The 14,131-nt window shown below is 57.3% G+C and overlaps 1 protein-coding gene across 3 annotated transcripts; it reads right to left on the bottom strand.

Annotated features, from left to right (window-relative positions):
• Positions 1-494: 494 nt before the first annotated feature.
• On the bottom strand, positions 495-12,887 carry LOC102250903 (C-type lectin domain family 18 member A). 3 transcript variants are annotated; one of them, XM_014536749.1, is made up of 13 exons: positions 12,655-12,887; positions 12,291-12,532; positions 11,608-11,699; positions 8,865-9,104; positions 5,736-5,833; positions 5,232-5,353; positions 4,953-5,060; positions 4,185-4,277; positions 3,705-3,811; positions 2,983-3,112; positions 2,445-2,541; positions 1,344-1,435; positions 495-874 (listed from the first exon to the last, which is right to left on the bottom strand). In XM_014536749.1, exons 2-13 carry the CDS (start codon positions 12,427-12,429, stop codon positions 837-839), a joined length of 1,356 nt encoding a protein of 451 aa, XP_014392235.1. In that variant the 5' UTR covers positions 12,430-12,532; positions 12,655-12,887; the 3' UTR covers positions 495-836. The 3 variants fall into 3 exon arrangements, with proteins under 3 accessions (XP_014392235.1, XP_005862692.1, XP_005862693.1); XM_005862630.2 differs by lacking the exon at positions 12,655-12,887 and having other exon boundaries at positions 12,291-12,648; XM_005862631.2 differs by lacking the exon at positions 12,655-12,887 and having other exon boundaries at positions 2,983-3,088; positions 12,291-12,648.
• Between the last annotated feature and the right edge of the window lie 1,244 nt (positions 12,888-14,131).

Genomic DNA, 14,131 nt, shown 5'->3' with positions numbered 1-14,131 from the left:
ACGGATACACTTCTCCCCATCCATGGTCCCAGGCCACACTTCGACCTCCAACCAGAAAAGCAAATCTACGTGGGCACAGGGCAGTGTGCCCATGGGCCGTGGAACATTCTGGACCCGAACGGCAGTGCCTGCGTGGGTCTTGGCACCACTGCGGGGAGAGGAGGGCGACAGGGCGACAGAGACCCCGGTGGAGATAATCACAAAGAAAAAAGATACACGTGGAGTTGCAAAGAGAATAAAGGGAGAGGGTGTGATCGACACACAAAGCCACAGAGGCCGTTGAGAGGAGCTGGAGCAGGACATGAGGGACACGCATGAGCCTTCTAAATCTGTGCGTTATTCAGGGGCTAAGAGCCTGAGAACATCACTCAGGTGAGCAGGGAAGGGACTAGGCCGGCAGGAGGCAGCGGCAGTGGAGCCTCGGGCTCTGTGGTCTCCCAGGGACCTCCCGGCTCATCTGAATCCCCTTCAGAAGGAGCATTCACAAGTTTGGCTGTTTCATAACTTAGTTTAATCTCTTGTGGGGTGCATCCTGGGCAGCGAGGGACCTCCATCTGCCCCAGAGGGTCCATCCCAGATGGAGAAGAGCGGCCTCATCTGACCCCTGGCCTTGCTCCGGTTTCAGCACCTAATTAAGGCCCATCTCCCCAATCAAAAGCAGGCTGAGGGGCCCGTCCCCCTATGCCAGGCTTCCTGTTGGGCCTGCTCCACTTCCTGTAAGGTCTGAGACCTCTTTGGGCTTGAGGTCCTGGCCTGGCCCGGGTTCCGGACCGATGGGCAGGCAGGCAGGGCTGGTGCGCCTCCAGGCAGTGGCAGGGGAGAGGCCTGACAGCGCCTCAGGGCCCTGGGTCCCACCAGGAAATGTGCTCCTGAGCTGGGAAGGAAGCAGAACAGAGCAAGGGTCCCTGGCAGCCCAGGGCACCCTGGGATGGGGACCCGCTGCACCAAGTCCAGAAGCACCCAGGGCCGTGATCCCCTGTGTAGCTCAGGACCCTCCCAGCAGGCGCTGCTGGGAGCCGATTCTGGGCTTGGCTTCACCTCTGCCCCCCACCACTGGGCTCTAGAGAATCAGGTAACATCGAGGAACCCGACAGGCCCCCAAATAGCAGCTCTAGTGACAGGAGGAAGGGACCTTGGAGAAACCCCCGACAGGGTGTACTTGGTCCTGCCGCGGGTGGACGTGGGGTGTGAGGCTGGCCCACCTTCCCTGCTGGGCGTCCTCCAAGGCCCTGTGAGCTCAGACGCTCTCTAGGCCTGAGATCTGTGTATCCAGGCGCCTGGATCTGGCCAGCAGCCACCCCCGGGGACAGGCACCACGGGAGGGGAGCCAGGAGGGCCCTCACCAAACTGGCAGATGTAGCGGTTTCGGGTTTTACAGCGTTGGTCGTTCCAGTTGAAGGCGGCCGAGGCCTGCAGCTCCACGCAGTTGCCAAACCTGCTGGGCCAAGATGTCGGGTGCTCAGGTGGGATGTTAGGAGTCTGGGAGTTTCAGATCCTCCTCCCCCACAGGCCACCTGCATGTAAGAGGCCTCGGTGCATCTGGCCTGTATATGAGGCTTCTGGGAGCCAGACCAACCCAAGCTCTCATCCCTGCCCCCGACCACTACAGTGCTTCTCAGGGGAGCCGGGAGGTCCTGGCCCACCGCCTGCCTGGGGCAGCAACTCCACCTACCCACTGCCGGCACTCAGCCACACCAGCGACGCCGGCCACACTGGCCACACCAGCCACACCGGCCACACCAACCACATCAGCCACACCAGCCACACCGGCCACACCGGCCACACCAACCACATCAGCCACACCAGCCAACGGGGTGGGGAGCGGACCTGGAACAGGCAGGCCCTCCCTCCTGGGAGGGAGCGTGTGCCTGGGAGCCCAGCCAGGCTGCCTTCCTGATGGGCCAGGGGCATAGATCTGGCTGCCGTTAGGAGGTCGAGGGGGCTCTGGGTGAGATAGTTGGAGCTCTGCGTGGCCACACAGCCTGACCACCTCCACCCCGTCACCCCCGCCCTGGGCATTCCTAGGCTCTGAAGACCAGGGCGGGGCCACATAACCCGAAGGCCCTCCGTACAGGCTGCTGGTGGGTGGATGCTGTGTGAATGGATGCAGGCAGGTGGATGGCTACAGAATCCGGGAATCAGTGTGTTGCTACAGACACAGGGCTGGGGAGGGGGAACGGACGATAGATGGAGGGGACCATGGGGATGGGTGGACGGACAAAGCCTTCCTGGGTTCCCTGGAGCATGCCTCATCTCAGCACCATGCCCACACCCAGCTGTGCCCTCCCTGACCTCCTGGGCACCGGGTAGCAGGGGAGGCTCAGACCCTCAGAGGGCTCGGCCAGGCAGCAGGCTGGGGGAGGCTCTTCAATGGCATCTCAAGGCTTAGTGAGCAGGCCCCGGGGAGAAGGTGGGCCCAGGCAGGGAGGGCACCCCAGACTCACCCCTGGTTGTCAGGCTGCCCAAAGGCAAAGCTGGTGAAGGACTGGTGCTCCCCGGTGTTCCAGCGGAAGGCGTCCTTAGCGGTCTTGTAGGTGAGCCCTGGGCCGGGCGGTCAAGGTTGGCCCACGACCCGAGAAAGGAGGGCCGGAGCCTCAGCCTGCTGCCTCCTGCCTCCTGCCTGCCAGCAAAGCTGGTGAAGGACTGGTGCTCCCCGGTGTTCCAGCGGAAGGCGTCCTTAGTGGTCTTGTAGGTGAGCCCTGGGCCGGGCGGTCAAGGTTGGCCCACGACCCGAGAAAGGAGGGCCGGAGCCTCAGCCTGCTGCCTCCTGCCTGCCTGGTCCCTGCCCTTCGGCCCCTCCCCAGCCCTCGCGCTCCCCTGGTGGTTCTCTCTCCCTGCCGCTCTCTCCCCGGGGCAGGGGGAGCCAGCCTGACTGCCGGCCCCATTGGGCTCCAAGCCTTCACCCCAGCCTGACTGTCTGCTGGTGGGTGCTCTGGTTTCCACGGCCCAGATTCCTGGGGGCATCCCAGCCCCCACACTCACCGATCCAGAAGTTCCTGGTCTCAAAGTCGCTGTCAGTCACCTCGTTGGTGGTCTCCAGGCGGCCCAGGTAGAAGGCGAGGATGTCCTGTACTTTCTGGCTCTCGATCTGGGCGAGGACCCCGCCCTTTCCCTGTAACCCCCACTCTGGGTCATGCCGGCAGGGACCCAGAGCTCAGGCAGCCCTTCCTGCCACCCCACCGCGGCCATGAGTGACAAGTGCGTGTGCTGGCTGTGCTGTCCTCGTCCCCCACCCCACAGCCTCCTGCCTCTTAGACGAGGGGTCCCCCTCCCTCTCCCCTGCCTGCGCCGGGGCCCAGCCTGGCAGGGTCTTGCCACTGGAAGGCTTTTGGTTTACTTGCTCAGTGCCTTACACAATTTGAGTTGGCCGCCAACATTAATAAGTCTAGAGATGCCAATGAAAATCTGGATTTCTGGTTCTGAAAAATCCCGAGTTCTGGCCTCCCCGATTCGTATCCCTGTTGGCAGCCAGCAGCTGGAGCTGAGTCAGGACAGCTCCTTAGATGGGGGTTGGGTGGGGGCCTCGCTCCTGGTCCCTCAGCTCAGTATGTGACCTCTTGGTTTCCGTGGGCCTCTGAGTGGACCCCTGCTTTATGCTAATGATGAGAAGGTGTCGAAGGAACCATCTCAGTCCAGGATCCCTCCTTAGTCCTTGCGACCCTAGAGGGGAGGGGCTTCCCGGGAAGGCAGGGGCCAGCTGTCACCTGGCATTTCATCTTGGCTCCGTAATAGGTGTCTGCCTCTGGAGACACCATGAAGCAGTCGCCATCGATCCTCAGGTCACAGGTGTGGAAGGGAAAGTGCACCTTGGCTGGGGAGAGGGAGCGTGAGTTTGTGTGTAAGCATCTCTCGTCAAAATCATCACCCCTCCCACCCTGCCAGGGAGCTGAGCTCAAGGTACCACCCTCCGGAGAGTGGGTGGGGTCAGTGGTGTGCTGGTAAATGTGTAACAGCCAGCTCTCCGCCTCAAAAAATAAATAAATCAATATATGGTTTGTAGCATTTGCCAATTCCCATGGTGTAAATACCCATACCACGGCCCATTTCAAGCTACCAATATCACTGAACATGGAACTGGAAAGAGATGTGTGCAACAGGCAGTTGTGAGGTGGCCCAGATCCAGCACCCTATCTAGGGGATCCTGGGAGGGCCCGGCTTGTTGGGGGCCTTGGGTCAGGACTCACTGGCACACTGGGCTCCCCCGTAGCCGATGTCACAGACGCAGGAGCACTCCTCTTCCCGGAACCGGCCATGCACGCACTGCATGCTGCACCGCACTGCAGGACGGGGCGGGGCGGGGGGGGGGGGCGGGCGGGGGGGGGGGGGGGGGGGGGGCCTGCGCTCAGCCACAAGCCTGGACCCCGTGCTGCCCCTCACAGGCCAGGCTGCGGACATGCAGGGACTGGTCAACCACAGAGAGATCCCCTCTCAGGGACTCAGGGACGGAAGCCACAGGGCTCCCAACTGCTGCCCCTCTTGGCATCTTTGGTTTGATCAGGTAGAGAGAAGCAAATTGGGGTTGGGGAAGTGACCTGCCCGTGGTCACAGAGCTGGGGCGGGAGACAACGGGAGAGGAATCCACCTCTGAATCCTAATTCTGTCTTCCACCACCTCAGGATGTATGGGGCCACTCCTGATTCTGATTTGAACCCTCTGTGCAGCTCAGGGTCTTGCAGACAGTCGGTGCTCAATGGATGCTTGTTGAATGATGATATGCAGTGCTCAGATCAGCAAGCACCCCCTTAGCACACTTGATACTCCCTCAAAACGCATTCATTGAGTGCAACACAGCCCCTGGACACACCACACAGCGTCTGTGTGCACGCATGCGCCCACATGCATTGGGCTCAGCCCCTCCTCACCCCCAGGGGCTGCCTGCGGGTGTGCCAGGCCTGGACTCCCCTCGCTGGGTCCCTCAGGCCGCTGTGGTCTGCAACTCCAGGGCTCCTCACCTTGGCAGAACCTGCCCGTGTAGCCGGGGGGACAGTGGCAGTGGCAGGTGCTGACGTTGAGATGTCCGCCGTTCCGGCAGCTCATGCGACATGGGTTCCTGGGGACCTCTGGTCAGATAAGCAGGGACCTCTGAAAGGGGCTTCCTCCAGGCAGGTGCCTCCTGGGTGCTGGGCCCAGGCTTCTGGGACAGCCCCTCAGGACGCTGCCACTTCCTCTAATCACCCATCAAGCTCTCCGATACCCGCTCCCACGGGGGGAAGCAGGTATGGGGCACTTACCACAGAGCCCCCCTGCATGGTCCCAGGCTTTGAAGCAGCCCGAGACGCTGGCCGTGCAGAGCGAACACCAGGCGCCCTTCTTATAGGGGACGATTGTCTGCCCGTTGACCTCCCAATTGCCTCTGTGGGAGCAAGCACCAGAGGGGGCTGGAAGGACCTGGCCATCTGCCTGCCCCATCCGCCCCTCAGCTCAGCCAGGGGGTCGGGGAGCTGGGTGAGACGGGGAGAATTCCTAGAAGAGAAGAGAGGGCCTCCCAAGGAATCCTGGGAAATCTCCTGCAAGCAGGGAGTGCTTCCAGGAGGAGGCATCCGAGGGGACTGCACATCCTGCATGGCCAGGACCATGGGTGCTGCCACCTCTGCACCCAATCCCTTACCCCTTCGTCCCTCTCCCACAGGGTGGAGATCTAGAGGTAAAGGCCTTTTGGGTGAGTGGGTAGACGCCTCTCCCAGGGGGAAAGTATCCTCACCCCAGCTGACAGCCCAGGAGTGGCGGAGGCTTACCCAGGAGAGTAGGCACAGACAAAGGCTTCCATCTCGGCCTGGTCCCCAGAGCAGGGATGTTGCCCACAGCCCAGCTGGCTCGAGGTGGCCCACACGAGCTGTGGGAGACACAGTGGCTCAGAAGTCCGATTGGGCCACCCCCAGACTGGGGCCAGCAGCACAGGTGATGCTCACTGGGAGGGAGAGCATAGCTCTGGCCCCAAACGAGGCAGGCAGGCAGCTCCCTCACCTCCCTGGGGGCCTCAAGAGTAGCAGCTGTGATGCGCAGGGCTGTACGGATGGGGGGGAATAGTCTAGGAAGGCTGTGTGGGTGTTCGGGGGAGTGGAGGGTGAGGGCAGGCAGACACCTGAAAGGAGGGGAGATTGTGGATGGGGGCAGGAGAGATGCTACAGACAGACTTGGACATGAAAACCTCGTGGCAGATTGCAAAAACGGCCGCACTTCTCGCTCCAGCTCCGTTTTAAATGTGGCTCTGCAGTTCTTTGTATCGAGAGAAGGACTCTCTTTCCCACACCCTGAGTCTGGTTGGCCCTGTGGCTTGCAGCAGAGGTGATATTGAGCCAGTTTTGAACCTAGGCCTTAGGGGACCCTGCAATTTCTACTCACTCTCATAACACCGTGCTCAAGCCACCACTTGAGCAAGCCTCCTGGAGGCTGAAAGACCTCCGAGGGCGGAGAGGAGCCAGTTAGAGCCACTCTAGACAGCCAGCTTCTGCCAACCCCACAGCTGATTGAGTTGCATGAGTGGGTCCAGCCAAGACCAGAAGAACCTCCCAGCTGATCCCCAACCAAATTGTCCACCTACAGAATGTAAGATGCTACATTGGGAGTGTGTGTGCATCAAAAGCTAATGGATACAGGTTGTTAACAGTATTCAAAACTTAGATTTAAAGTTTTAGAATCAGTGACAATGTGGAAATAGAACAAATGGTCAAAACACAGGAAGAGCTAAGCAAATTGGTAGCCATTAAAAATGACAGGTATGGCCCTAGCTGGTTTGGCTCAGTAGATAGAGCATTGGCCTAAGGACCAAAGGGTCCCAGATTTGATTCCGGTCAAGGGCACATGCCTTGGTTGCAGGCTCCTCCCCGGCCTGGGCCCTGGTCAGGGCTCATGCAAGAGGCAATCAATCAATGTGTTTCTCTCACATCAGTTTTTCTCTCTGTCTTTCCCTTTCTCTTCCACTCTCCCTGAGAATCAATGAAAGAATATCCTTGAGTGAGGATTAACAAACAAACGAACAAACAAACAAAAGACAGGTATGAGGCAGGGAGAGATGAACATGTGGCCATACATATGTGTCCAACAATTAAAGAATTTGCATTTTTAAAAATATATATATTTAAAGAGGAAGGAAGAAGGAGAGAGAGAAACATCAACGATGAGAGAGATAGAAACATCTATGAGAGCCATTGATCGGCTGCCTCCTGCATGCCCGCTACTGGGGATTGAGCCCACAACCTGGGCATGTGCCCTGACTGGGAATCCAATTATGACCTCCTGGTTCATAAATCGACGTTCAACTACTGAGCCACACCGGCTGGGTAGAATATGCATTCTTTTTAGGAATTCATGGAATTTTTCCAAACGTTGACCCCTCAGTAAACCACAAAGCAAGATTCATCTATTACCAAAGAATCAATATCCTATAGGCCATGTTCTATGACTTCTATGCAATAAAATCCAGAGTAAGTAATTTAGAAGTAAGTAAAGAAGAAAGCATAGTTTGGAAATTTAAATATACATTTAAAAATCAAAGGCAACATCATGATGGAAAATAGGAAACATTTAGAACTTAAATGACAATGAAAACACCATCAAACTTATAGGATGTGGCTAGCAAAGTTTAGGGGGAAATCTATAGCTTTGAATGCATAAAGCAGTAATGAAAAATACTTAAAATTAATGAGCTAAGAACCCATATCACGAATATAAAAAGAGATAATAGAGTAAGTCAAATAAAATAGAAGAAAGAAAATAAAAACAGTAACAGAAATGAATGAACATTTTAAAATGAAGAGAAAGAAAAAGCTGATTTGTTCAAATAGAGAAACCTCTGGGGAAACTGGTCAAGACTAAAAGAGAGGAGGCACAAGGAAATGTGGGACCTTTAAGAGGACGTTAGCTACACAGTAAATACTTTAAAATCTCTGTTTAATTCTAGTTTTAAAAATCTCTGTTAAATAATGAACAACTATGAAGTATTTGTTTTCTCACTGTCACCATCTAACTCAGTGGTTCTCAACCTCCCTAATGCCAAGACCCTTTAATACAGTTCCTCATGTTGTGGTGAACCCCAACCATAAAATTATTTTCGTTGCTACTTCATCACTGGAATTTTGCTACTGTTATGAATCATAATGTAAATATCTGATATGCAAGATGTATTTTCATTGTTACAAATTGAACATAATTAAAGCATAGTGATTAATCACAAAAACAATATGTAATTATATATGTGTTTTCCGATGGTCTTAGGCGACCCCTGTGAAAGGGTCGTTCGACCCCCCAAAGGGGTTGCGACCCACAGGTTGAGAACCGCTGATATAGATGAAAGAAGATGAGCCATGAAACCATGAGCTGATAATTGTTGAAGCTGGGTGACGGGTACATGGGGGTCCATTAATTATTCTGACCATTTTGTATATGTTTAATATTTTCTGTAATGAAACTTATAATCCTCACCCAAGGATATCTTTTAATTGATTTTGAGAGAGACAGGAAGGGAGAGAGAGAGAGAGAATCATCAATCAGTGGCCTCCTGTTCGCACCCCAACCAGGGATCAAACCCACAACCTACGTATGTGCCCTGAAAAAAGTAAAACCGCCCGGCCAGCGTGGCTCAGTGGTTGAGTGTCAACCTATGAACTAGGAGGTCACAGTTGGATTCCCAGTCAGAGCACATGCCTGGGTGGCAGCCTTGATCCCCAGTGTGGGGTGTGCAGGAGGCAGCCGATCAATGATTCTCTCTCATCATTGATGTTTCTATCTTTCTCTCCCTCTCCCTTCTTCTCTGAAATCAACAAAAATACATTTTTTTAAAAAGTAAAACCACACAAATTGGAGGAAAAGCAACCACTAATTTTAGGACAAACTCTAGCCCTCCTGAGCCCGTACCCTGGCCTCACCTGAGTGTAATGGGTGCAGGTGGCATTGAGGGCACACTCCGCCACCTCATGGCTGTACCGCTGGCCTTCTGCAAACCACAGGCCCACCACGTGGACGAAGGATGCCGAGCCCACTGGCAGCAGCTGCACATTCCAGCCCACCTGGGAAGTGGCCCCCGGAGTGGGCACCAGGCTTGGGGCCGGGGCGCCACAGCGGGCTGCCCTGGCCTGAGCCTGTCGGGCTAGGCTCTCACTCCAGTCCTGGGGGCAGTACAAACAGAAACATCAGCAGGGCCCTCCCTTGCCATCTCCCACACATTCCCGGGTTGCTAGTTGCAGAGAGCACTGGGCCGGGTGTCCTGCTTGGCTGCCTGACCACTCTGAGCGGGTTTTACCCAGTTCACTGGGCCGGGGAAGGTCAGATAGGACCGGCACAGAGTGCTCCAAGGTGTGTTGGGAAAGGCCCTGATGCTGTCTGGACCCCCAGCCCAGAGCCTGCTCCACCCAGGACTGGGAGCCTCCATCCTCCTGACTCCTGTGGGCACCCTTAGCCCTGATCGTGGCACCACCATCTGGGGGGACAGGTGCCCCGGAGGGAGGACTGTCACCCCCGGCGATGGGATGGGTTTCTGCAGTAACCTTTTCCACCCGGGAAGGTGAGTCCTAGCAGGACCCACGCCTTTCACACTGGTTCTGTGTTTGCCATGAGGTACCCCTGGCCCTGGCCATGCTCAGCTGCTCCCACTCAGCTTCCCTTCTGTGTTGCCAAAAGCTGCAGCAACAGGGCCTCTGTACCCTATTCCCCCACCCCGGCCTTGGCGTGTGTAGGGCACCCACAGGGAAGGGGCCAGCGAGGGTGTTGGAGGTCTCCTGGTCCAGGGGCTTTGGTCCCAGAGAGCAGAGTTTTCTGGAGCAGGTGTAATCTGCTCTCCCTACCCAGGCACCAGCTGACCTCCCCGCACCCCGGCCCTGCAGCACCCCCTCCTCTGAAACAAGGCCCTCTGCAGGCGGGATAAGGTATATGATCCTGTCGCCATGCCCTGGTCCACCTAGACCAGTGATGGCGAACCTTTTGAGCTCGGCGTGTCAGCATTTTGAAAAACCCTAACTTAACTCTGGTGCCGTGTCACATATAGAAATTTTTTGATATTTGCAACCATAGTAAAACAAAGATTTATATTTTTGATATTTATTTTATATATTTAAATGCCATTTAACAAAGAAAAATCAACCAAAAAAATGAGTTCGCATGTCACCTCTGACACGCGTGTCATAGGTTCGCCATCACTGACCTAGACACCTCATCACAGCTATGTGACCTCCGGCAGTCCCCTAACCTGCATAAGACTCAACATCCTCATCTGTAAAATGGGAACACTAAGGGACCTATAGGCTGAGATTGTCGTGAGGATTAAATGGGTGCAGGGCCCAGCCGGCGTGGCTCAGTGGTTGAGCGTTGACCTATGAACCAGGAAGTCAGGGTTCAATTCCCAATCAGGGCACATGCCCAGGTTGTGGGCTTGATCCCCAATAGGGGGCATGCAGGAGGCAGCTGATCCATGATTCTCTCTCATCCTGGATGTTTCTATCTCTCTCTCCCTCTCCCTTCCTCTTTGAAATCAATAAAAACATATTTTTAAAAATAAAGTAAAATAAATAGATGCAGGGAGGAGAGTGCATTGCTGAGGGCCTGACTCACAGCAGGCCCTGGGCAGGGGGCCATAGTGACTTTACTGCTGATGGGGGCTAGAGCTGGGAGCAACAGGGCCCACTGGGGCCCCTCAGCAGCCCTGAGCCACCCCCAGGGCCTCAACCCCACGGGAAAAAGCTGTAGAAGCCCACAGGGGTGCCCAGGACCAAGCCATAGGTATGAGGGAGGCTGACTGGGGACTTCTTTTTGCACCTTTTATGAAGTGCTGTTTTCTAAGAGTTTGGCAAAGAGGGCATGAAACGTGTAGAAACAGCTGATGGGGGGGGTGCCCTCCCACCAGAGTGTGGGGAGGGGGAGGGGCAGTGGGAGCCAGGACCTGGGCCTGCAGGAGGGGCAGAGCCGCTGCAGCGCAGGGAAAGGGGGAGAAGTGACCCCTCCCATCTGCCTGTCCCACCCCCACCTCCTGGGAAACTGACCCAGGAGCTCTCAAGGTCACCGGTGCTCAGCCAGCGGAGGAGGAGTTTGTGGGAGGCAGTCATGGGGAACCCTGCCCGCTCCCACCCTGCCCCTCCCTCGCTCCCAGGCCTGTCAGCAGGGGCTGGGGTAGCGGAGGTCCCACACCGTGGGGGCAGAGTTTCTGGGCCCCAGGATGACACCTCCAACCCCAGAGCCCCCGTCAGGGTTGATGGGAAACCCTGCACCGCCTTCCGCAGCCCCCGAGAATGAGCAGGGCACTTGGAGGGGCCCCTTCACCCAGACCAGCCCGTGAGGAAGCAAGCTCTGGGTCCCGGCCCCACACAAGCCCCTCCCTGAGCAGGATGCTTCTCCCTCCATCCTGCTGGGACTCCTTTGTGAGCTCCTTCCATGCCTCCTGGTCTCCAGGACAACGGGATGGGATGTGAGGAAAGGCCACAGGACTGCCCTTCTGGGAAGCAGGAAGCCGTGGAGGACCCAGCAACCAGGCCGGGCCCGCTACGGGCAAGGTGACTGGCTGCCCCTTCTGCCCTGCTCAGGTGGAAGGGCGCCTGGTGCCAGCATGGCCTCCTGAGCCCTCTCGGGGACTGCCCCTCCAGCCGCCCCCTCTGTGAGCTGGGCCCTGGGCCGGGCACTCACCAGTCTCTGCATGTTGGCCGCAGGGGGGTGCACCCGGCTGCGCAGGCGGTTGTGCAGGGAGAGGAGCAGGAAACCCTCTTTCCTGCTCAGGGCTGGGAGGGGAGACAAGGTCAGGGCCACCTGAGTGGCGGGGCCTGTGTCCTGGCTGATAGGGTGGGGTCACCACGGCAAGGTGAGAATGCAATCCTGCCCTTAGGAAACAAGACCTAAGGCTGGACAGGAGCATGTGTGGGAGGACCCGGAGCAGAGCGATGGGGGGACTAAGAGGTGGAGAAGAGTCGGGTGAGAGGACAGGTGTAAAGGAGCTTGGGCTGAGAGCTAGGAGTGGCGAGATAGAGGGCAATGGGGCTGGGGGTTGGGTGTGGGGAGGACGCCAGCCCTGGGCTCCCAGAAGCCCCCTGGCTCCGACTCCTCTTGGCCACTGTGGTTCTCCTAGGGCCCCAACTGCAAACTCTAGGCTGTGTTCCTCCTTGACCCCCAAGCCTGGGCCCACTCCCCTTCATTCGTCCTCCTCCCCGGCCCAGCCTCCCCCATTCATCTCGGCCCCTGGACTGGCCGAGGGTTGCTCTTTAGACCACATCAGCCTGCCCAGGACTCAGGCCTCGAACTAGCTTCTAGAAGCCCCCTAGGACCCCTATGCCACACCATAGCTCCTCCACCTTGCCTCACCCAGGGCCCCTTACCTCTGGGCATTGGAGCCTGCTCCCCCCGCAGCTGGAGCGGCCGCACCTCTGCCCAGGCCACGCAGAGGAGAGCCAGGAGCACGGGCAGGAGGCCAGGCCCATGGCCCCCCAGGCCAGAGGAGGGCTCCAGCCGGAGCATGGGTCCGTAGGGCGACCTGGGAGCAGCCTGGCTCCGCCGTCCACGTCCAGCTCGCTTCACAGGCTGGACGGAGCTATTCACAATCTCGAGGAGTCAGGCTGGGCTGGCAGACAAAAGGAGGAGGCTGGTGAGTAATCATTGTGTCCAAACAAGCCTCCCATCCAGGCTGGCATGAAAAAGGAGAGACAGCTGCAATCCCGGCCGCCCCTCCGACAGCCGACCTACCAGCCAAGCGGTGTGCACTGACCCCGTGGCCCCTGCTAATCATTGCAGGGTTCTTAGAGCCCTCGGGGAGCCCTCGCAGACCTTGCTGATTGGCCCACAGACATTCCAGGGCTGCGGATTAACAAGTGATGGCGGTGTCCTGGCCAGGACAGTGTCCTCCATCAGTGGCTTCCACTCCCAGCCCCCAGCCCAGGCAGGAGGCTGGGGCCTCAGCCGTGTGCCCTGCGTGTGGGCAGGAACTGGGCAAGACCCCAGGGGAGTTCTTTCCTTTCTTGGGAAGCTAGTCCCAACCCCCAGCCATGAATTAAACATGGGCAGGTGGTAACTGTACACCAGACAGGTGCCATCGGTGGGTGGGCACGGGGCCGTAGGCTCAGGGAAGTGGGCTGGGAGGAAAGGGTGCTGTAGGAGAGTCTGTCTGGGCAGTGTGGGGGCTGGGCCCCCCCGTCACCCCCTCCCTCCCCCACGGTCTCCCATGTGACTACTGGCCAGGAGAAGGCAAGGCAAGAGGCAGGAGAGCATGTGACACCCTTGGCTGACTTGAGTCCTGCAGGGAACAGGTTGGCCCCTAGACAAACAGGCGGTGTGGTTAGGGGGCAGCACATGGCCATGATGCTCGGGGTCTGGCCACGGCTGCACAATCCGACAAGAGTATATTGAAGCAGATCCGCACCACGGCTCACATTTCTTAGAAAATAAAGGGTTGTCTTGCAGGCCACAGGCAAATGTCCACGTTCCCCACAGCGCGGATCAAAGGTTATTCAGCCGTGCCAAAGGACAGCCTTGCCAGCCAACTACCTCTTCCTTCTGGAGTTTGTGCGACCCCTGACCCCTGGGCTGGCTGGCACTCTCTAAGAGCCAGGTGTCAACTCCTGGGAACTTTGCTGAGATGCAAGTGGGCTTGGCTTCCAGGGGAAGCTGATGGAACATGGATGTCATTGTGGGTACTGGGGAGTGGGGCCAGGCAGGCACAAGGACCCCGAAGCCAGCCGGGGGTTGCAAGTCCCCCCGAATACCCAGGACCTCAGGAGCTTCTACTCCCGCAAAGCACGACCAGACAACCTCAAACATATCCGTCCAGATCCCAGCAGCGCTGAATAACAGTGACCTTTCCTGTAGAGCTGACAATGCATGTTCACATATGTGAGTTCATGTAATTGTCACAACCACCCTGTGAGACGCGGTGCCCATGTTGTAGATGAGGAAGCTAGGCTCAGCGTGTCTAAGGGACGTGTCCGAGGGCACCCGGCAAGCGCGTGGTGTGTACCAGCTAACCGGAGTCTTTGTCTTCACATTCCCAGACGCTGGTGAAGATCTGATTTAATCCACCTCTTGGCCCCGTGAGTTCAATTTCCGCAGCCCTGCTCTACGGTAACAAAGGACGCAATTCCCGCCCCTGGGCTTGGATGACCAATGTGGCTAGCTCTCTCGTAGCACAATGCAGGCACTTGGGACAGGTGGTAGGAAAGTATATTTT

This window comes from Myotis brandtii, unplaced genomic scaffold (genome assembly GCF_000412655.1).
Source record: "Myotis brandtii unplaced genomic scaffold, ASM41265v1 scaffold165, whole genome shotgun sequence".
Lineage (NCBI taxonomy): Eukaryota > Metazoa > Chordata > Mammalia > Chiroptera > Vespertilionidae > Myotis > Myotis brandtii.
The sequence above is the reverse complement of the archived record's forward strand: the minus strand, read 5'-3'. Positions and strand labels throughout refer to the sequence as shown.